The sequence below is a fragment of the Sebastes fasciatus genome, chromosome 20 (assembly GCF_043250625.1).
Source record: "Sebastes fasciatus isolate fSebFas1 chromosome 20, fSebFas1.pri, whole genome shotgun sequence".
NCBI classification, from domain to species: Eukaryota; Metazoa; Chordata; class Actinopteri; order Perciformes; family Sebastidae; genus Sebastes; species Sebastes fasciatus.
This window is the reverse complement of record NC_133814.1, coordinates 6,347,354-6,370,260: the sequence shown is the minus strand read 5'-3', so window position 1 is coordinate 6,370,260 and position 22,907 is coordinate 6,347,354. Positions and strand designations below refer to the sequence as shown.

At 40.4% G+C, this 22,907-nt stretch overlaps 2 protein-coding genes across 3 annotated transcripts in view; one reads left to right on the top strand and one right to left on the bottom strand.

Annotated features, from left to right (window-relative positions):
- phf5a (PHD finger protein 5A) overlaps positions 1 to 22,907 on the top strand; it is a 373,616-nt gene that overhangs the window by 125,338 nt on the left and 225,371 nt on the right. The window lies entirely within an intron of this gene.
- Positions 1,902 to 20,925, bottom strand: tmem184ba (transmembrane protein 184ba). 2 transcript variants are annotated; one of them, XM_074621123.1, is made up of 10 exons: positions 20,536 to 20,925; positions 20,401 to 20,446; positions 17,321 to 17,554; positions 14,836 to 15,001; positions 9,756 to 9,846; positions 9,404 to 9,571; positions 8,151 to 8,320; positions 7,856 to 8,050; positions 7,524 to 7,550; positions 4,709 to 5,923 (listed from the first exon to the last, which is right to left on the bottom strand). In XM_074621123.1, the coding sequence occupies exons 3-10, from the start codon at positions 17,552 to 17,554 to the stop codon at positions 5,694 to 5,696; spliced, it is 1,281 nt and encodes a 426-aa protein (XP_074477224.1). In that variant the 5' UTR covers positions 20,401 to 20,446; positions 20,536 to 20,925; the 3' UTR covers positions 4,709 to 5,693. The 2 variants fall into 2 exon arrangements, with proteins under 2 accessions (XP_074477225.1, XP_074477224.1); XM_074621124.1 differs by lacking the exon at positions 7,524 to 7,550 and having other exon boundaries at positions 1,902 to 5,923.

The following is a 22,907-nucleotide window of genomic DNA, read 5'->3' as shown; positions in this document are numbered from 1 at the left end:
TCTACCTCGCCTACTGTATCCCACAATGCAAAGCGCTGGAAGGTACAGGCTATGGTCACATCAACAGCAGTTGGCATGTTTTTTACATTTTTTATAGCTTTCAAGAAATTTTTGAGGCGAGAAATCAACCGTGTAGATTTTGAATATTGGCAGTTTTAGGATATTAGATGACGAATCCAGCATTTGCACCAAAGTTTTTAGAGTTTAGAAGCTCCAGAAACTGGCGTGACAGCTAGCTAGATACCTGCTGAGACAACATGATCCTTTTTAACATGACTCTACTATCTGGAGGGATATCAGTCCACTGTTTTGTTGCTGTAACTGAAAAAGCAGTTGAGTTAATTTTGTCGAGTAATCTTTTATATTTCCCGTCTCCCCTCGTTGATGATCCTGTTTTTTCACCATGAGCAGTTAGAATAAATAGTTTAAGGGGTGATGGAGTTATACCAAGCAGTATCTTATAAAGTAAACACACACTGGTCACATCATTTTTGTCCAGGCCAGTTTCATTAGTTTGTTTTTTAAAATGATTCTGTTGAACCACAATTCAAAAACAATATCTGATTTTCATTAGTTCATTTTCAGTAAATTTTTATTTATTATTACTTTTGTCAGTTTCAAGTTATTTCAGTGACCATTGTGGGTTTTTCTCTCTTTAACGGAAGGGTACCAACAACTTTGCCTACGTCTGTAGATACCTGACTCATTAGGCATTTAAAAATCACATTAGAAAAAAACAGTTTGAATCAAAAAACTTTGATTGTGCAGTCATCAAAAAAAGTCCACATATCAAGTGTCTAGAATGCAGCTTTATAAAGACACACAACATTAGGAGAGATAACCGGCACTATTTAAGGAAAAAACATAGAACATGCCTGACCTCGACTGGGTTGCTAAGGAGGAGACCTCAAGGGATGGACATAATATCTCAAGTGAATTTAGAATAAACATATTAGAAGTGTTAGGGATATATCAGGAAAATATCTTAGAAAAAAAAAGAAGATATATAGGAAAAAAGTTAGAAAAAATACATCGAGAAAAAACAATTCTATTATGGAAAGAACAAAGAAGTAGAAAAGGTTAAAGACAGACAGAGGGAAGACACTTAGGTATCTATATGTACTAATAGACGATAAACTCTATATACAAGGTATGATAAAGGGGTTTTAAATCTAAATTTAGGCCCTTAGGGACAAGGGCATTTAAGTAATAGATCTGATAGCCTCTCTTTTCAACAAAAACATATCAAAGGAGATTCTGCTTCACTAATGAAAACATCGCTGTGAATATTATATTCATTTAGATCCCCCTAAATGTCACACACTGCTCCTTTAAATCAAAGTTTAAGACAAGTACAAGCAGGATCACTAGTTTATGTGCCAATCATGGTCCAATATGTAACTTCCATAAGTGTGATGTTGAAACTTGAAACCTCCGGTTCACTGAGAAAATGACTTTTCAGTGGTTAAATGTCACGTAAGTGTGTTGAAACATGTCTGCAGAGGAGCTTTAAAATAAACAGTTTACCTACTGTGGCTTTCTTATATAACCAAAACAAAACAAACAAGCGGTTAACTTAGATACCAGACTAAATATCTTTTATTATACATCTTCAGATAGTTCTCCATTTGACATGAAATAATAGCAACGAGCAGCTTTTATTATATACAAAGAACTAGAAACCAAAAGTCTTTGAAATAATACAAAAAAGACAGTTATGAAGTAAAAATACAAAACTAGGTCTTTTTTCTTCTTCTCCTATGCTTCATCTGTACAGCATATATATATGACTATTTCAACATACATCACTACTCCTCCTCCTCCTCCTCCTCCTCCTCCTCCTCCTCCTCCTCCTCCTCCTCCTCCTCCTCCTCCTCCTCCTCCTCCTCCTCCTCCTCCTTTAGACAGTATTTACAACATCAGTCTGCAGCGTTTCCTCAGCTAGATTCATATACACACATCAACACATTGAGAAAGAGGATGAAGCTTAAGCTTGGAAGTGAATTATGGCTTTCAAAGTGCGGTACGACTGACTTACTGTCTACTTCACTTTGAAATTGTAAACTATTATAATATCAGGCAAGGAAACCTGCATTTAGGAGCTGTAATTCAACAAAAAAAATGTGTTTCATCATCATTTTCACCCTGATAAGATGGTTTCTTTTCCAGTTTGTAGCATGAAAATGACCAAATTTAAAGAACAAGTGCACAAAAAATTTCTTCAACCCCAAAGTATCGGCACTGGCATTCAGTGGTTCAGCATGAAAATGCATGTATATAGACAAGAAACTGTATGCACATACAGTGTACCGCAAATTGCAACACAATGAACTGGCCAGAGCTTTTCTAACAGGGTCATTTGTAGCTGGATGAAGCTCAGTCAGTGTATCTATGTCAAAATGAAGCAACCCAATTATCCAGACAACACTCAGCAATGTCTAAAAATAGGACACTGCTCCTGTGCACAGACGTGGCTTCTGTCCTATTTAAAAACCAATATAATGTCAGGCAGGAGCAGAAATAATAAAAGAGAAATAGACCCATGACCACTGTCTTCTATTCTATCTCTATAAGAAAGTGACAAACTGGTGCTCAGACAAAGCAGTTACACGTGCGCCCAGCTTAAAGTGTGTGATAACTGCCTGTCTGCCTGTAGATAAGAGAGCTTGAGAGAGTGTGTGTTCACGTCTTCTCCACACGGCCCCCTGGTGCTCACAGGGCGCTACAGCAGAGCAGTGACAGTAGTTACAGTAAACACGTCGGCAGATTCCGCATGACTCACTCAGATGACTCAAGGACTTCAATTATGTGTTAAGAAATAACCAGCTCTGCATGCGGTGAAGTTAAATCGACCGAAAAAAGAAAAAGAAAAGGAGACTGCCTGGAAGAACGGAGGAAATGCAACTATGTGAATTTTATTTTTAACTGAGAGAATATTGTAAATGCATAAGATGAAAATGTGGTACACAAAATATATATTCCTATATTATTGTGCTAATATTCTGTTTTATTAAGCTTTAAAATATATCATAGCTCAGGATAAGAACTGTAAAATGTGCAAATAAAAATCCTTACAAGCAAAAAAAACGTATAATATAGAAGTCACTGTAGTGGGTGTGTCGGGGCAAGTGCAGAAAACTCCCTTGATTTTGATAGATTTTAGTCTTTTTCTTAAGTATTTGGAGACAATCAGGAACAACAGGCGGTGAAATGGGTGGATATTTGAAAACGTATATATACTAGGGCTGTGAAAGTTAACGAGATAATAACGTGTTAATGCAAAGTGGTTTTAATGCCACTCATTTTTTTAACGCATTAACGCAACTTGCGATTTTTTAGGTTGTAGCAGGTTCAGTTTTAAAGGTAGAGTGAAGATACTGGTATCATATGAAACTGGTACCAACCATGTCACACTAGCTTGTTGCGTAGGAGGATAATAACGCTCTAAACTTACGCTGAATTTTGGCGAGGAGAAACTGTCTGTGGCCATTTTCGAAGGGGTCCTTTGACCTCTGACCTCCAGATATGTGAATGAAAATGGGTTCTATGGGTACCCACGAGTCTTCCCTCTACAGATATGCCCACTTCATGATAATCACATGCAGTTTGGGGCAAGTCATAGTCAAGTCAGCACACTGACACACTGACAGCTGTTGTTGCCTGTTGGGCTGCAGTTTGCCATGTTGTGATTTGAGCATATTTTATATGCTAAATGCAGTACCTGTGAGGGTTTCTGGACAACATTTATCATTGTTTTGTGTTGTTAATTGATTTACAGTAATAAATATATACATACATTTGCATGAAGCAGCATATTTGTCCACTCCCATGTTGATAAGATTATTAAATACTTGACAAATCTCCCTTTAAATTATATTTTGAAATGATAAAAACTGTGTGATTAATCGCGATTGACAGCCCTAGTATATACTGTACGTATATCCTTTGTGTTTTTTTTAACATGTAACACTTATTTGATCAAACTTGTAATGATCAAAAAGAAAAAAAAAGTAAGTTTTTATCTATTGTTCTGCTGGGATAGCGCCCTACATTAGTGTTCTCCAATGTGAATTTTAAAGTTTTGGTACCGACTGATGATGTCAGTGCTGGTAATCTGATTGGTCCTCCCAAATGTTGTTTGCTGCAAAGGGAGAAGCCACACAGAGGCTTTAAGCTTTGGATGTGCGCTGTTTCTGCAAATATGTCCAAAAATGAGTTTAGGCACAATATTTCCTTTTACAAAAAAGTGAGAAAATGTAAATTTCAGTTTGACTTTAAATGTCTGCCTTTAACATTTGGAATCATGTATGTTAAGAGAGGAAAGGTTTAATTCCTACAATAGAGCTCCTCTACTGAAAACAAGCATCTAAGGTTATCTTTAACCTATATTCCTCTCTTGTTTTTCCCTCAATCCAGTTAACCTACATTGTGGTCTGCGGAGGTCTACACCCTGAGTAAATCAGCACCAGCTTTAATCCCGGCCATTCAAATAACGCTCCAATTACACCAGTGTAATCCTGACCATCTCTGATGTTGGTGCTGCTGCTGCTGCCCTTCACTCCTGGAGCAGATGTGCTTTATAAATCTATAATCTGCTCTCATCTGTTCCACTTATATCAATAACAACATTGATCCATATCAGCTGACATTAACTCATGTTCTTGACTTGGTTTCCCTTTAAATCCATCCCTACACTGCAGTGAAGGATGCCACTGAAAAATCACTTACAAATTCTCTACACATATGTTCTCCTTAAAGGTGTTCAATTAAAAAATAAGAGCATATCTATTGCCTCTGCATGGTTCTCAACATGGCGAAGGCCTGGCTATGTCATCAAAGCATGAAGAAGCTCTGATTACAACACACAAAGAGGGAGAGAGACTTCATTCTCTGCTCAGGTAGACATTACTCCTCTATGTCTCTACATAGCTAATAGTTGTTCTCTGCTATATTAATGCTCTGGATATCAAATAGAGCACCTTTAACTTTATACCACATTTTTATGACTGCATCACAAGATGTCTACGATACTGAAAACAGCTTCTGTTTGAAGCACATACATGTATTTGCAGACCAACTAATTTGTTAAATTGTTGCAAATTACTATCTATTATACTACTATAATATTGTTCCAAGTTTCACAAAATTTAAAAGTTCAAAACTTTTATAAAACTTTAATAATATTTTTCTATTTCCAGTCATGGAAAAAAAAATATTAAAATTCAACTTTGAAAGGATTTTCATGGCTCGATAAACAGCCGATAACTATCTGAAAACAAACCAATACAGGTTCAGAACTAAAAAAAAACATCCTTAAGGACGATGACATGACGGAGCTGAAATGTGAAATTAAGCTTCTATAAAAGCCAGAAAACTTTCATTCCAAAAGTCAAGTATGATTCAGTGTGTAAAGAGTGTGACTCACAAACTTTCCAAACACAACCCTTCTTGTTTTCTGGCCGACGGTTTTAACGCCAAATCTGTTTAAAGTGTTCCCACCAAATAAGACGCACGGGGAGATGTGGGTGCGGAAATGTTTATGCTTGGAAGGTCCTCGAATCCATGACCAGTCTCAAAAACGGGAAAATCAAACACGCACCTCTCTAATCATTCACACGTTGAAGCTGCACAGGAGGATTAAGTACCATCCGCCATTCAAACAGTCTGAATCTGATTCAGCTGTAAACGTTGCTTTAGAATTCATCATCGGAGCTGAGCAGGAGGGTCTTCTCCGTGTCGCCGCGGCCACTGACGGCGCTGTGGGTGCGGGAGACGGGCTGCGGCGCCCCCTGCTCCAGCGTGGACTGCTGGGTGTACTGCTGGTAGGCCGGGGAGAAGTTGTGGATGGCGTCCTGGACCATGTCGCCCGGGTTCATGGTCTCCTTCAGGCTGCTGGAGATGCTCTTCATGGGGGCGCAGCGACCTGCGGGAGGCGGACGAGACGAGAGGGTTAGAGCTCAGGAGAAGAGGTGAAAGAGAGTAAATGGGGTTTAAAGGGTTAGTTTGGGTGTTATGAAGTGGGGTTGTATGAGGTATTTATCCATAGTCAGTGTATTACCTACAGTAGATGACGGTCGGCATGTTTCCAGTTTGGAGAAACAGACAGGAGTTACCGCACGGAAGCAAAGCAACGTACTGCTGTGGACGGGGGCAGCAGCAAAACGTATTTTAGCCACCAAAGAGAAAGGCCCACTTAAAAAAATCCATTTAAGTGTTCACTATATTTAGAATATTTTCACCACTTCAGCCCTTTCTGATGGGGAACTGAAACCGTTGTATCTATCTATGCTCTGACCAAAGCCACCAGACTCGCAGAACACAGGGGGTTGCTGGTCTGCCGCTGCCTCGATCGGTTAGTTTGTTTGTGTTATTGTGTGACTTTGGTGAATCTGAAGTAACCAAAGTCAAACAATAACACAAACAAACTAAATGATTGAGGCAGCGGTAGACCAGCAACCCCCTGTGTTCTGCGAGGTGAAATGACTGTTTTTTGGTTACTTTGGCGAGAGCACGGCTTCAGTTACCCGTCAGAAACATCGACTGTATAGCTGCGTCACGGCAAGGTAAACCGGCGAAAATATTCTAAATATAGCGTACACTTAACTTTGATTTTGTTTTAGGTGAGCTTCTCTTTTAGGTGGCTAAAATATGTTTTGCTGCTGGCCCCGTCCACAGCAGTACATCGCTTTGCTTCAGTGCAGTGACTCCTGTCTGTTTCTCCAAACTGGGGGCGTGATGACCGTCATCTACTGAAGTTAATACACTGACTATGGATAAGTACCTCATACAACCCTACTTCAAAACACCAGAACTATCCCTTTAAAGGAAGAGGAAAAATGTAGAAAAGGACAGTGGGGAGAGGAAATAAAGGGTGTAGAACGGCATAAGAGTGATTTAGAGGAGAGAAAAAGTAAGAAGAGGAAGGAAAGGGGGGGGGGGGACATTAAGAGGGGAGAGTGGATTTATGGGGATTTAGGAATAAATGAAATGAAGAGGGGAGGAAAGGAGAAGAAGAAAGAATAGAGTTGGAAAAGGAGTGATTTAGTGGAAGGAGAGAAGGGTGGGAGAGGAAAACAAAGGACCAAAAATAGAGAGAAGAGAAGAACGGGGCATCAGTGATTTAGAGGGTGTTAAACAGCGAGACAAAAGGAGGGAATGGGTGAAAAAGAAATTAGGGAAAAAAGGAGGAATTGTAAAAGGGACAGTGGATGTGATTTAGAGAGAGGGAACAGGAAGGAAAAAAAGAGTTCACTTCACAGGGATGTAGAGGGACGCAAGACAGGAAGAAACTGTACACAAAAAGGGGAAAGTAAAAGAAGATGGGAACTATTTAGGAATAAGAGCAAGAAAAAAGAGACCGAAAGAAAAGACAGCAAAACAGAACCAAATCACACTCAAAACCTTGGATAAAAAAAGAACAAAACAGAAACTAACTTAATACATCTCAGTAGGACACAACTAACTAAAAACAGTAGCAGCATGAAAGAGAAAGGGGGAGTAAACATCATCAGTGTTTAACCTACCAAACTCTCCATATGTAGGAACTGGTCCTTTATGGCACAGCAGAGAAGAAGAGAGACAAATAAAGATGGATGCGTAGACACAGACCCAAACACAAACATGAGAACAAATCATGGAAGAGAAAAGAATAAAGGATGAAGAAGTAAATGAAGGTGTGGGAGGATTTTGGTTGAAAGAAGGGAGATGAAGGAAAAAAATACACATTTAAAACAGATGGGAATGGATGGAAATAAGATGGAGACAAAAGGCTATTTTAGATTCTTCCTTCAGTAAGACATGAAGTAATCTCTGGTGTGGTGTTAGTAATCACACTGTGAGTGTCCTCCTTTCTCACCTTGTGAATCCAGACTCTTGTCCATGTAGCGTGTGTACGTGAAAGCGTGGCGCAGAGCCAGCGATGCGAAGAACATCTCGATGCAAATGATAAAGTTCTGGTAACCGGCGGCGACCGTCCCCTCGCCGACGGACACCTCCACCGAGTTAATCTGGGGTATGGCGCCGCACTTCTCCAGGATGGCGAGCAACATGCCTGACCGCAAAGGATAAGATGGTACATAATGAAGATAAAACACTATCTTTAGGTAGGTACATATAGGAATGAAAAGCATGTCGTGTCTTGTGTGCCCTACCCTGCCAAAAGGAGAGGAAGATGACGGACTTGACCATGAGGAACTTGAGCATGGGGCTGTAAGGGCTGAGCAGCTCCTTGGTGGAGAAGTAGAAGAGGAAGAGGGCGTACAGAGACAAGCTAACGGAGATGTTGTAGATGATGGTCACGTACAGGTAACCGCCGGCGACACTGTCGAGAGAGAGAAGATAGAACGATGTTAGTTGTGTTGGTGTTGATTTATAGGCTAAAAGCCTAAATCTCCCATTAGAGATTATAAACGCCCTAAAACTGAAACGATTAAGGGAGGAGGTGATGATCAGTCTGGGACATTTAATCTACAAATTAAAGGAGTAATCCACAAGTTCCTGTTTTTTTCTAAATTTGGTGGCATCTTTGTTAACAGCTTTTTCTGTACTGAATTCATGTTTTTGCGAAGCTAGGGATGTCACAAGAACCGATACTTCGGTACCAAGTCGATGCCAAAATTCTGAAAACGGGCAGTATTCATTTTTCTACAGTACCACAGGTACCCTCAGGGCTCGAGACGTAAACTCACTATCGCTGCGTCCTGCGGACGCACCATAGTTTCCCCTGATAATGCTACATTGTGAACAATAAATCTGTGTTGAAATCAGCAGGACGAGAGCTAGTTAACGTTAGCGGTTAGATCCGTGCAGGACTGTGCTGCTTACCGGCTGCTAACAGCTAACGTTAACTAGCTGTCGTCCTGCCGGTTTCAGCACGGGAGGTGCCATTGATTTACAGTATGTTGCGTTCAGGCTCTAGTCAGTAAAATGAGTATTGTATTGGGCGACGGTAAATTCTAACGTTATCATGATGTGTTCAAATGTAATCTTGTAAAATGTAGTTTTTGGTGAGAAACTTGAATAAATGCAGTTGTTTGAAGGAAATGTTTTCACAGCAATATAAAATAGATAACAGAGAGGGAATTATGACCCGTTTAACTTCCAGACAAAAACCAGTATGCAAACGGTAATAAAGGAGTGGATGTTGAAGTACATGGGATTTATTGTTTTACTTTTGTTTTTTACCGTGGTATTGAATTGGTATCAAGAGTCTTGTGGTATTTCACTAGTATTGGTATCGACTACTATATTTCTGGTGTAGCGACATGCCTATGTGAAGCGGCTGTTTAGGTAACTACTGTTCTCATTACCAGCTCCACCAATCAGAAGCAATATATGAACTCAAAAGTCAATCCAGGCTTGGCTGATAGACCTCCTACCTCCCCTCCCTGTTGGCAGCACTTACTTGAAGTCTCCGTCCTTGTATTTGCCATAGGCCTGCAGGATGACGGTGATGACGGCCATGAGCGGTTTGACCACGCAGAACTGCAGAGTGGCCTGCTTACAGAAGCGCAGGAAGCCGATTGAGTACGCCTTCCCCCGTAGACAGCAGGTGCCGTACATACAGCTGGACCTGACGGGACAAAAACACCCGGTTCACACCTCTGTTTTGGGGAATTAAGTGTTGTAGATACAGCAGGAAAAGGGAGATTATATGCAAAATAATTGCTTTGGACAAAAAAGGATGTCCTCATTTCATGCTGGCTTTTACAATCTTTTAGAATCTAATCCTTCAACTCGGGAAATGTGAGACTCACTCGATGGGTTTCCCTCTGATCTCAGCCATGATGGCGCTCTCTCCTCCCAGGTATTCATAGCACAGACTCAGGAAGTTGTAAATTACGAACGCTGCAGAGAAACAAGGAGAGAAAAGGTTGGTTGTTATTGTCTATATGCAGACATTCATTATTTTAATAATCATGGTAGCCCTTCACAAGCCACCATGAGGGCACTATCAAAATGTCTTCCACCATGACTAAATAGTTAGGCTGGAGCCTGCTCACTGTATTGCTGCTTTAAGATATCTTCAAATTGTCATATGAATTTTTGTTGTGAAAAAAATACATTCTGACTTTATGAAATTTTGACGGTGTGAAAACAGATTTAACAGCATTTGTTACGGATAAATATTCTGCACTTGGAAACTTTGCACAACCGCAACTTCAAAGGGAAAATGTGTGAAAACTGTTTCAAGTGTAATACCACAAACTGCAAAAGTTCAGCGGAGTGAATCAGTCAGTCACCCACAGACCCCCGAGCAGTCACACAAACACCACACACATCACTTCCTGTCCCACTTGTTTTGAGACCTGCAAGCTAACATGCTGCACAATCATGTGTTAGTTATAACACTGTGCTGATTGGAGCTGATAACACTTGATACAGACGTAAAATGTTAGATTTATAATATTTCAGTCGGACAGTAAGGGTTCTACGCTCAGGAGACGAGATACGTCCGGCTCAAGTGTTGACGTTGAGCAGCTGATGGAGATGAACAGTGGACACCAGAGAGACCAGCATCTATTAGTGGATCTGGTCAAGATGCTGCAGCTGGATACCGACCAGCAGCATCAAACCCCTGGAGGTTCTGCAGCTTCCTTTCTTTACTCGCAACCTCCCCCGGGGCTCCCAACCTGACACCTGCATAGTGATAATGAACACTGAGGAGGCTGGACCAAACAGTCCAGTTGAAACCTCTCTCCTCTCCTTACAGATTACCGTGTTGTGGTTTTTGTTGTTTTATCTTTTCTTTTGCAACACGACACCCACCTCTCACTCATCCACTCCTGACACTACTGATATTACAGACTCCACCTGCCTATTTGTTTAAATTATTCCCTACTAATATGTTGTAAATAAATGGATTTTTTTGTAAATTAATTTACTTTAGTATTCAATATTTTGATTCAGTTATATGTACAGATATGAGAATGGATGTATTAAAAGGGGAAGGGGGCCCACTAAGGCTGCATACTGTATGTACAAAGCAGTGGGCAAACTGAAAAATGAAGCCAATGCTGAAGTGCCTTAAACTTGCATTCTTTCTAACAGCCAGCAGGGGGCGACTCCTCTGGTTGCAAAACGAAGACTGATTGTGTAGAAGTTTATGAGAAAATGAGTCTACTTCTCACTTGATTTATTACCTCAGTAAACATTGTAAACATGAGTTCATGGTCTCAATCCATAGTTTCAAGTCTTCTTCAATACAGCATGATGTTCATTTAGTAAATTATGGTCCCATTTAGAGTCAAATAGACCATAAAGCAGGGGATGCTTTAGGACGTGGCTACCTTGTGATTGACAGGTCTCTACCAAGGTGTTGGGAGTCGTCTGTGTTTTCGTCTTATAACTTTAACCCTTTCACAGTGTTTTCAGTTCATGAAAGGTAATTGTAAAATTTTGGTCGCCTAAAATTGTCTTTTTCAGCATTTCGGTTGTTCTTAGCACCACCCTCTCGTGTCACTTCTGGTTGCACAAAACCAAGATGGCGACGGACAGAATGCCGAACTCGAGGCTTCAAAACGGCAGTCTACAAACCAATAGGTGACGTCACGGTGCGGAAGTGGCTACGTCCACTTCTGATATACAGTCCGTGGTACAGAGCCCAGACTTTTGTGTCGCACCACTGGCAAAGAGCAATGCATAAAACATGCACATGGCTATATAGCTAAATTGCACACATAACCTGATAAAACTTGAGTTTTAGTTCTTTGGATATTAACCTTTGAGTTTTAGATCTTAAATATTAATATCTTAAATTTTGTTGGTTAAAATTGTTATGGGCTAAACCGAAATAAATGTGATAATGGCTTCAGATTCAACAGACTGCTCCTGAATATGTAAAAAACTAAAGAGCACAACGCACAGATGACTAAGTGTTTCATCCTTCTAAGGACTCTTCACTGGCTTACAGAAGCTTAAGCTTACCCATAAGTCCTCCCTCTATAATAAACCCTTAACACTAAATCATAGGTTTTTGACCTCAAGTTGCAGAAACATCTTCACTTCCTGGGCGAGAATGATCTCATGAGGATAGAAGATCAAAACAAACGCACACACCTCTCTCTCCCTGTGTGACTGATGTTCACCTGACTGTCTCTTGTGACCGGTGGATTATGTCTCCTCTGTGCTGCTTCAGTGAGAGGGTGATGACGACCTTAAAAACACAGCAGCAGCCAGGCTAATCCTGTTAACACACGCTCTCTCTCCTCTCATGACTGTGCATGTGAGGGAAGATAAGGTGAGCGTGAGGCGTGTGTGGGTGTGTCAGTTAACTGTGAAGAAAGTGTGAGAGTGTGATATATCTTGGGTGTGTTCCATGTGGGTGTTTGGGAGTTTCAGGAGGATGTTTGTGTGTCACAACACTGATCTCGAAGCAGCTGTACTGCTGGCAGTGATTCTTGTTGCGTCAGTTATCTGGTGCTGAGTTGTTATATTTTCCTTTTTCTCACTTTAGCTCTACTCCACCCTCACACTAAGAGCTTCACTGCCTTCTGTGGTCTGACGTCAGATGCATGTCAGACAATACTTAGGGGATACGATGCCCTAAATGCCAGCTCACTGTCTCACTTGAACACAAAAGCGAGCGCACAGAGCTGAGTGATGAGAACTGGTTGATCTGCGTAGCTCTCTCTCTCTGTGTCTCAGTTGTTTACAATTATGCTCTCTCTCTCTCTCTCCAAGGATCACCGTCAGTCGGGCTGGTTGCCACGGTGATACAGTAGGCCTACATGCAATGAGAACAGGAACTTTGCAAGTTGCAAGGTCGGTTGAGAGAAACTCATTATCTGATGCAGCCATTGAGGTTGATGAGGAAGATTTGCGAGCGCTGGTTGCCATGCAACAGGTCGGCCATCCTTGCTCGGGAAAAAGATCTGGGCAGGGCTCAGCGGCGTTGTGGGGAGGGGAAGGCAAACAGGAGGAGACGGAGCGGACAATAATACGAGGAGGAGGAGAAGTTGGTGAAAAAGACTTGGTTGAGACTAAAATAAACAGCGAAGGAGTCAGAGATAACGTCAAGAGAGGAGGAGGAGAGCGACATGACGACCACAATACTGACGACGCTTCCTCCCAAAAGCAGAACCTTACATAGAGCGCCTCCACTCAGCATTCGAACGCACATGACATCATCAATTTGCCAACACAGGAAGTGACGACCGTGCTGAGTGTCTCTCACAGAGAGGGGACTATTTCTATTCCTGAACGTCACTCTGGAGAACGAGGAGCGGAGGCAGTCGGCTGCCTTTCTGCCAATTCAGAAATGTGAAGAGTCGTCAGAGATTCAAGGGAATCCGGCTGCGTTTTGTTTGCGTCATCCATCCGCTCAGCAAAGCTGCCAGCTCATCATCAACTTTTCTGACCTAACAAATAAACCATATTCTACAGTGAGCTGGAAGCCATTGATCCAAGTTTACAGCACTTCCACTAGAATCCAGTTGAATGAACTCAACTCAAAATATAATCAAAACCAAATTTCTGAGATACATATACATGGAGATGTGCAGATTATAAAAAACGCCTCAGCTGGTATAAACAAAAAAAACAATTTGGGAATGATACATATGGACACTTTAGAATCAGTGTTTGTCTTAAGAACTCTCTGAACAAGCAGGACAAGAATCAGCATGGCTGTGGAGTTTGTTACAGTAAAATGTAAACATCAAGACAAGGAATTACAAAATAGATTGTGGGACCGTCACAATTAAAAATTAAGATAAAAGAAATATAAGTCCCACCAATCGCTAATCCTTCAAGCTCATTTCAAGCCTCTCAGGCCAGGAGGAGAGTACTGCAGTTTCAATGAAAATTACAAGTAATGGGTAATAGATTTCTATTCTTCCATGTGTAGAGCTTCTAATTTACTTTAGTACTGCCAAAAGTATATGTTTAAAAAAGTTACAAGACAATTCAAAATTAAGTAGGGCTGTGTATTGGCAAGAATCTGGTGATATGTATCATGATACAGGGGTTACGACTCAATATATTGCAATTTTCTAAATATAATTTTAGGAAAACTGTCAGAGTATTAAAAAACACCACCAAATGCATAAAAAAACTTTTTTATGCAATCAGAACAGTGGGATCTGCATTTGCATTTATCACAGTCCCTGTAACATCCAACATCATTGCACGACTTTGAGAGGGCACATATCTCTGCAAATGAAATGAAGTATTGACTGAGTTGATCTTTGCGTGTAAACTATTAATTAAAAATCGATCCAGTCTTTTTCAGTATGGATACAGTATCACAATACTAACATCGTGCTGCTCAATATTTTCTTACACCCCCTAGTACATACAGGTTCAGTATATGACAGAAAAGGCAGGAATCTAATAAGGGTGAGAGGGCACTTTGCTAAATAAAACATTCACTGTGTGGGTGGAATAATCTGTTTACAGACTGTTCACCTCCTATCTGATTTGATCACAATGTGTTTCAACAACTCAACTGGAAAAGACGCCCACAACGAGGTGGAAAGGGCTTTAATCTGTAACTTCTGTCCATCGCTGGTATCAAAACAAATGCTGTTAAATGTGTATTTATTCAAAACAACTTAGTGTTTAATGTGAGGTTAGAGTTTTAGCCTAAATAGCTACTAAACATAGCAATGTTAATGACATTTTTTAATGTCATATACCTAATGTGCGACTGAGGCAATTTTTGGTGCAACCATAATGACTCCCAAAACAGCATTCCAACCAGCACGCTCCAGGCAAGAGCTGTTCTTGTGCACTGTCAAAACAGTTCATCGATCTTGTGCCCCCACCACCGCCCTCGCTGTCTGCTGATTCGGTGGCATTAACAAAACTGCATCATCACTGCAAGCATGTCCTTACCCTCATAGCAGTCCCTGACGGTGTCGAAGTACACGTAGTACTGGTCGTTGGTGAAGAAGAGGAGGCTGAGCCAAGAGTCGAAGGCGTAGATGGGAACGATGAAGAGGATCCGCACGATGTGGCGCTGCTCCCTCGGCCGGCTGTAGAAACGTAGGTGCATGTAGATCTGGGACAGACAGAGAAGAGACACTTTAATATTGAAAATGAGACTCCTTTAAGCACTTTTTATACGTACAGTTTAAAACTATAAATTGTGTGAAATGTAAGTTTAAAACATCAGCACTATGTCAGGATGAACGAAGGTAACAAATTCCACAGCTTTGTGGCATAAGGAAGAAAAGCTGCTTTCCTCTTCTTACAATGGCTGCAGACTCATAAGCCTGCTGTATCAAAGGGCTTAAACACTTGTAGATAAGACAGCAAGTCTACAAGTTCGGCTGAAACAGAGCTTTTGTGAGCTTTAAAAAAAGGATTTTGAAACTAAAAGATAAACTTGTCATTATGAGGATATAGATTCTTGATCTTATTCAGAATTTTATACACTGCATCATTAAAGGGTAGCTTTGGTATTTTTCAACCTGGACCCTATTTTCCCATGTTTTTGTGTCTACGTGACTAATGTAATGAGGACAACAATTTTTGAAAGGGGTCAAGTATTCAGGGAGAGCGCTGCAAACAGCAGCCGCTAAACGGGCTGTTATGTAATCTCTCGGGGCAACTCCTCACCGCCAATTTATGTCCACTAAAAGTGCTTGTTTTTGCTACTGACAGGCTCAGATTGTTATTACATGTGTCTGACAACATTATGGAAAGGACCCTACAGAGAAATATAACATTTTTCTTTACCTTTCTCTTAATCTGGTCTGTTTGTTATTGTGTGTTTCGCTCGGAGAAGTCCCGTTTTGAAATCTCGTGTCACATACACATTGTAGACACATATAAGCTAAATATTCAGGCATGACATTGAAAATCTTTTAGATAACACTACTAGGCAACCTGCAGTTCTGAAAAGTGAAGCCAATGGGGAAGTGCCTAATACCTGCATTCTTTCTAGTTTATGGTCTCAATCGCTAGTTTCAAGTCTTCTTCAATACAGCATGATGTTCATTTAGTAAATTATGGTCCCATTTAGAGTCAAATAGACCATAAAGCAGAGGATGCTTTAGGGCGTGGCTACCTTGTGATTGACATGTTGCTACCATGGCGTTGTCCCGTCTGGGTGTTGTCCATGTTTTCGTCTTCGAACTTTGACCCTTTCACAGGGTTTTCTGTTCATTTAAGTTAATATTAATATTTTAGGCGTTTAAAAATGTCTTATTCAGTGTTCGGTTGTACTTAACTCCACCCGTTCGTATCACGTCTGGTTGCAAAAAACCAAGATGGCAACGGCCAAAACGCCAAACTCAAGGTTTCAAGACGGCATTCCACAAACCAATGGGTGACGTCACGGAGACTACGTCCATTTCTTATATACAGTCTATGGATAACACTAAGCTACGCTTTCTGTAGTCCAACACAACAAACTCTGACAACACCGGCACTCGTCTCTCCAACTCTCACTCACGTTTCCACCGTTGTCTTTCGGAAACAAGTCACATGACACAATAACAAACAGAAAGCGAAAAATGTTTTATTTCTCTGTAGGGTCCCCTCCAAAAAGATTTTCAATGTCATGCCTGAATATTTAGCTTATTTCTACAATGTGTATGTGACACGAGATTTCAAGACGGGACATCTCCGAGCGAAACACACACTAACAAACAGACCAGATTAAGAGAAAGGTAAAGACAAATGTTATATTTCTCTATAGGGTCCTTTCCATAATGTTGTCAGACACATATAATAACAATCTGAGCCTGTCAGTAGCAAAAACAAGCACTTTTACTAGACATATATTGACAGTGAGGAGTTGCCCCGAGAGATTACATTACAGCCTGTTCAGCGGCTGCCGTTTGCAGCGCTCTCCCTCAATACTGGACCCATTTAAAAAATTGTTGTACCATGGGAAAATACAGTCCGGGTTGAAAAATACCAAAGTTTCACTGACAAGACAAAGAGATATCAAAGGGTATCAATGTCACTGACCTTAACAATCAATGCGCTACCTCGCCTCACCTACATCATCTCACGGGAATGTGTGAAAGATAAAAGCTCTGACTCTATTCAACTTTTTAGTTTTTTTGGTTTCATAAAGGCTTTTCATCTACCTGGATCAAGTTTCACCTTTGTGTGTGTGTGTGTGTGTGTGTGTGTGTGTGTGTGTGTGTGTGTGTGTGTGTGTGTGTGTGTGTGTGTTTATGTACATTCATGCTCTGTATCAAAAACACCTGCTGAGGGATGTTGCCAAGCAACCCCTGCCCTTCTCTGGGCCTGAGCAGATGTGTGTGTGTGTTTGCAGGATCACATCATTTGTGCATTAAACAACACGCACACAACAGTATCAAATAGAATTAAAGACCTGATGATTTAGTTTGGAAGCAGTTACCTGGTGACAGGTGAGGATGAGTGCGGTCCAGACGAAGAAGCCAGACACAGCCTGCGCCGCGGGAGTCATGAGGAAGATGGGCTGGTCCAGCGTCAGCAGTGGGGCTTCAGGGAGCCACGAAATGTTGGGGCCCATCGGGGCTGCCGTCGGCGGGAGGCCGGGCGCCGCGGCCAGAGGAGAGTCCTCCCCCAGCCTCTCTGAGAGCGGCACGTCTCGCCTCAACAGCTTCAGCATCTGGAGGTGACACAGAACACAGATAAGGTGTCTGTCTGCGTGTGTACATATGGAAACCACTTTTCAAACAGTGACTATGCTGTGACACAATTCATTCAGTATGAACATCCATTTCCACTAGTAATCATCAACCTGGAATATAGATCACACACTCTATGTTATCAATGTAATGTGTAATCTGAGATAGGAAGACAGATAGAGGATAAACACAGACAGGTCAACAGGTCACCATGAGTCAAGGGTGTGTATGTGTCATTGGTACAAAGGTATCTGTGTTGGACTTTATGGAAAGAAAATATATAGTTTTGTTAATTCCTACTAGGGATGTGGGACGATATATGAATTTCCATCATGTGGATAATCGTGAATATCGACACGAGTGACTTGAAGAAGCTGTCAAGCTCGCTATCATCGTAGAGAGGTGAAAATGGGAGCCCGTTTTTTTTTTAATACAGGAATTATCATGTAAAAAAGAACAGACGTGCACAATGTTGCTGTTTATTTATTTATCCTTTATCTATGCAGAGGGACCTTATGATTTATGTTTACCTCATTTAAGATTTTGTTTTTCACAAAAATGGATGTTCACTAAAAAAAGATGTGTCCCATCTGTGATGCAATAAAACAAAATGTAAGGTAAAGTGATTCCAGTATGTATTAAGCATATTTTGATGATTATCAGGATAATATTGTGAATCGCAATTATTTTGGCCAGGATAATCCTGACATGAATTATTCATATCGTCCCATACCTATTTCCTACATCTCCTAGAATGCTAATTGACCGCTGCCAGATAACATCCCAAAAATCTACTAGACAGTTGTTGTTTGAGTTGGAGCTTGTGAGCTTGATATCACAAGGTGTTTTTCCAAATTAAAAGAAAGCAACATGTCATTTAGTTGCAACAAGGCCTTCTGGTATTTTGAGGCTTCATTAAATCCTCCTTGTATTGGGGCAAAATAGTGAGATCTATAAGAAAATGCTCTTTGATTTGCATGACTGACAACAAAACCTGGCTTTTAAAACTAATGTTTTCAATCACTGAAATGTTTCTACAATCAAACTCCATCTCATATGTGCTCTAAAGACCTGAATGTGGCCATTTATCCTTGAAAATAAGAAAAAAAAACTCTGATATTCACACATCTTTCCATATCTGAGTAGCGTGTCAAACTAGAATGAACAGCCTACAGCCTGACCAAATTTAGGCAGACATGGACAAAAGACGTCATATATGCTGCCGCATCCACTTCCAGCTCCTGAAGATGACTGGACTTGAAGCGACCAGAAGACACGTTACACAAGCAGCAGCTTGTCACCGTCTCCAAGGTGACACATCTAGTCGTATTCTCAGGGAATATTTGTTCTTGTACACTGACAGACAGCCGTCATATAGTACTGAGCTTGGGGGAGACGGAGACCTTGGAGGTGGAGTGGGGGCTGACGCAAATACACCCACACAAAATACACAGAGAGGAAAACAAATAATAAGAAAAGTGGGAATAAGTGCTGGCCACTGAATGAGGAAGAGAGACAGTGAGAGGGTATCCTTCATTCTGACCTATCACGTCTCGTCTGCCGGAGTACCATGGCAACCATAAGTCACACAGCACACTAAAACAGACAGGCTGACATAATGCTATTTTTCTTTACAACACTAATTATATTAAAAACCAAGTGATTTCATTTGGTGGTTCGAGAAAATGAATTAGGGCTGCTTTCACGCTTTTACATGTGACACTGAGAGGAGTTATGGTTTCGCTGTTTGTCTGTGAGACAGTAGCAGGTCATTTGTATTGATTTGCCAGGGATCAGCAGATATACATGTCAACAAGGAGAAGTGAAGGCATCAGCAGACACAGACACACACACAATGCCCATGACAGTGAAATGATGCTGTGGCGTGAAGCAAAGGGACATCTGTGTGTTTCATTTGAAAGGCAAAAAAGGTCAGAGTGTGGGGTCTTTCTCTGTGTCTCTCTCTCTCTCTCTCACACACACACACACACACACACACACACACACACACAGAGAGAGAGAGAGGAATATATCAGAGAGGCAGGGGGTCAGGAATAAAGCAAAGCAACAGATGGAAAGGGGTGATGGGGGGGTTTAGACTGGCTGTGTATATAATTCATAATAAGTAATGATATGGGTGACAGCCAGACTGGATCATCATACTGAATGAAGCAACAACAACAACAACAGCAGGCTAACACTGAGGATTTATGAAGCAGAAAGCTTCCTTAACATTTCGTCACTTCTTGTCTTTGCTTTAACATTACTTCCATAACAGTATGGAATAATATGGAACACCAAAATACATGTTATCAAGAGCTCGTTATCCTTAGAACATTTTAAAAGGAAATTATCATCACATTTAATTCATGATGTCTAATTATCTTTTGATATGTTTAGATACATTTTTCTGTATTGTTTCTTTTGTACGTATTTCATTGTTTTGATTGGATTGTTTTCCTGTTTGGTTAGGGTTTTTCTGCACATTTTGTGTACTTCTTGTTGTCGTTTAACTTTTGTTGTATTTTTAAAATTATGTTAGTTTAGATCTTTCTTTCTTTTTTGTTATAGTTTTTTTCTCCTGGGGTTTGGTTGAAGGTCCTTTGTATAAATAAGCCTGTAAGGCTTCTTGACCTCTCCTGACTCATTTCTTGTTTGTTTTTTTCATTGACTGGATTGTGTGCAGTTTTATATATGTGCAATATGAAAATAAATAAATAAATAACAGTGACTTTATTGTACTGCTGTGATTTAATCCTGCAAGTTTGAATAATATGGAAAGATGAAATTCAAACAAATGAACCAGAAACAGCTTGAATAGACTTACCTTAGCTAGCTGTAGCCTCAACAGTTCACACACTTGACTTTTAAACCTGGAATTAGAGAAAGACACAGTTATTAGTCGGGTTAAAAGGTTGTTGTGTAAAGGCAAAGTGTTTCCAACCTGTTTTTAAAGGCTCACCTGGTAGATAGGCTGCTGCTGCTGCTTTACAATCCTCCCTGAGCCTCGTCAGCTTGATTCACGGCCAGAAATAAACCCAGAAAACGGCCTTAATTCCTCCTCAGAGCCGCTCCGCTGCTCTCCGGACGGACATCCATGTTGAGCCCCGTCAACAACCTCTGCGTCTCCCCACTAAAACTCACCTCTAAAGTTACTTTCTCATGTTAAACAACTTCTATTTTATCCTTTTAGTGCGTCCGTGTGTGCACTAGCATCGTGTAAAGTCCGTGTTTCTGTAGTTAAAGCGGTGAAACTCCGTCATTCCTCTCTTTCTCCTCTTTCTCCTCTTTCTCTCCGCTCCGCTGACTTCAAACCTTCAAACACAATCCTGCTGGATTAACGGCAGGTCACTGGAGCTCCGCCCACAACCGCTACGACGACACCGCTCAGCCAATCATACGCAGGTTTGCGTTAATAACCCGGAAGAGGGCGGGGTTTGCTCATTGAACACTGCGCATGCGCGGGTCTATTCTCGGTCCACGGTTTATGTGTTACTGGTGAATAACATCCTCATTTCTTGGAAAATTGTATCTGCACAAATCCAAGTATATGAAAGTGAAACCTAAGTTTAATGTGTTTCATTCTGAGTTTCTTTCTTACATAAAAGCCCTTAAAGTCATGAAAAACAAAAATGCATTGAAACTTCTTAGCATAACAGAAGAATATGAATTACAGGTACAGCCCTAGCCATTAATTTAATTTATTATTATTTACATGTATAATTTTACATATTTTATTTGTTCTTGTTCTGTATGCACTTTGTCCTTTTACTTGAATGTAATGATCTATGAGACATGTTGTTTGTAAATTTGAATTTTTTTTAATAAAATGTATTAAAAAAAAAAACAATTAACAAAAAAAAGGCAGCTTTATTAGTATAGCACATTTCAGCAACAGGGCAATTCAAAGTGCTTTACATAAACATTCAAGAACATTGCGAGAAAGTGCAAGAGAACATTAAGACATAATTAAAACAGTTATAAAAACATTAAAGATTAGAAATTAAAAACAAGCTAAAAATAAACGCTTATTTATAGGGGAGATGTGGGTGATGTACAAAAGCAGGTTAACACAAAGCTCCCACACACTCAGTGATGAATTATTTGTTATTATGACTTCCTGTCCTAACTGTGTAGTCACAGTGTGTGGGCAACAAATACTCACCATAATAATAATAATTGGTACATTTGTTAAGAGATAAGATAAGATAAGATATTCCTTTATTAGTCCCGCAGTGGGGAAATGTGCAGTGTACAGCAGCAAAGGGGATAGTGCAAAAAAACAAGATGCATCAGCTAACACAGTAAAAAAGAGCTAAACAAAGTGTAACAAAATATGAACCATTTAAATAGAAGGAAGTATAAAAATAGGAGCAGTATATACAGTATTGAGAATAAACAGACTATTAACACAATTGCACAAGTGGAAAATGATATTGCACAGTGAGAATGAATGAAATTCCACCTGAAAATATCAGGTTATTGTTAGTTTTGTGGTGTGTAAGTGGTCTACTTCTGCACTATATTCACTTTTTTAATAGTCCTGTATCACAGCTGTTACCCTGCACTATATTCAGTTTTAACAGTTCTCTTCATCTCCTTGTATTTTTATATCTGGTATATTTTTTGTACTTTGTACTACTAACTTTTTTACTGCCTTTTTACTAACATGTTTTGCACTATGGAACTGTGATGCTGGAAACTCGAATTTCCCTCGGGATTAATAAAGTTACTATTCATCTATCTATCTATCTACTGGGAGCAGTGCTGGTTGTGGTCTACTGGGAGCAGTGCTGGTTGTGGAGTCTGACAGCTGCAGGAAGGAAGGACCTGCGATAGAGCTCCTTCACACACTTTGTGTGGAGCAGCCTGTCGCTGAAGGAGCTCTCCAGTGCTGAGATGGTGTCCTGCATGGGGTGGGAGTCATTCTCCATCATGGATGACAGCTTAGCCATCATCCTCCTATCTCCCACCACCAACACGGAGATGTGGGTGATGTACAAAAGCAGGTTAACACAGCTCCCACACACTCAGTGATGAATTATCTGTTTATGACTTCTTGTCCTAACTGTGTAGTCACAGTGTGTGGGCAACAAATACTCACCATAATAATAATAATTGGTACATTTGTTATGTTATATTGTCCTTTTTTTGATATTTTATTTTTATTGTTTTTCCATTACAGAAAGACAACATACACATAGAACAGTAAAACAAAACCTGAAAGGATATAGATTGGCCTGTCCTTACAAAGTTTTCTTATTGCTATGACATATTCAACGGTTCATTCCCTCATCCTGTCTTTGACATGTAAACATTGTCCATTTCTCCCAC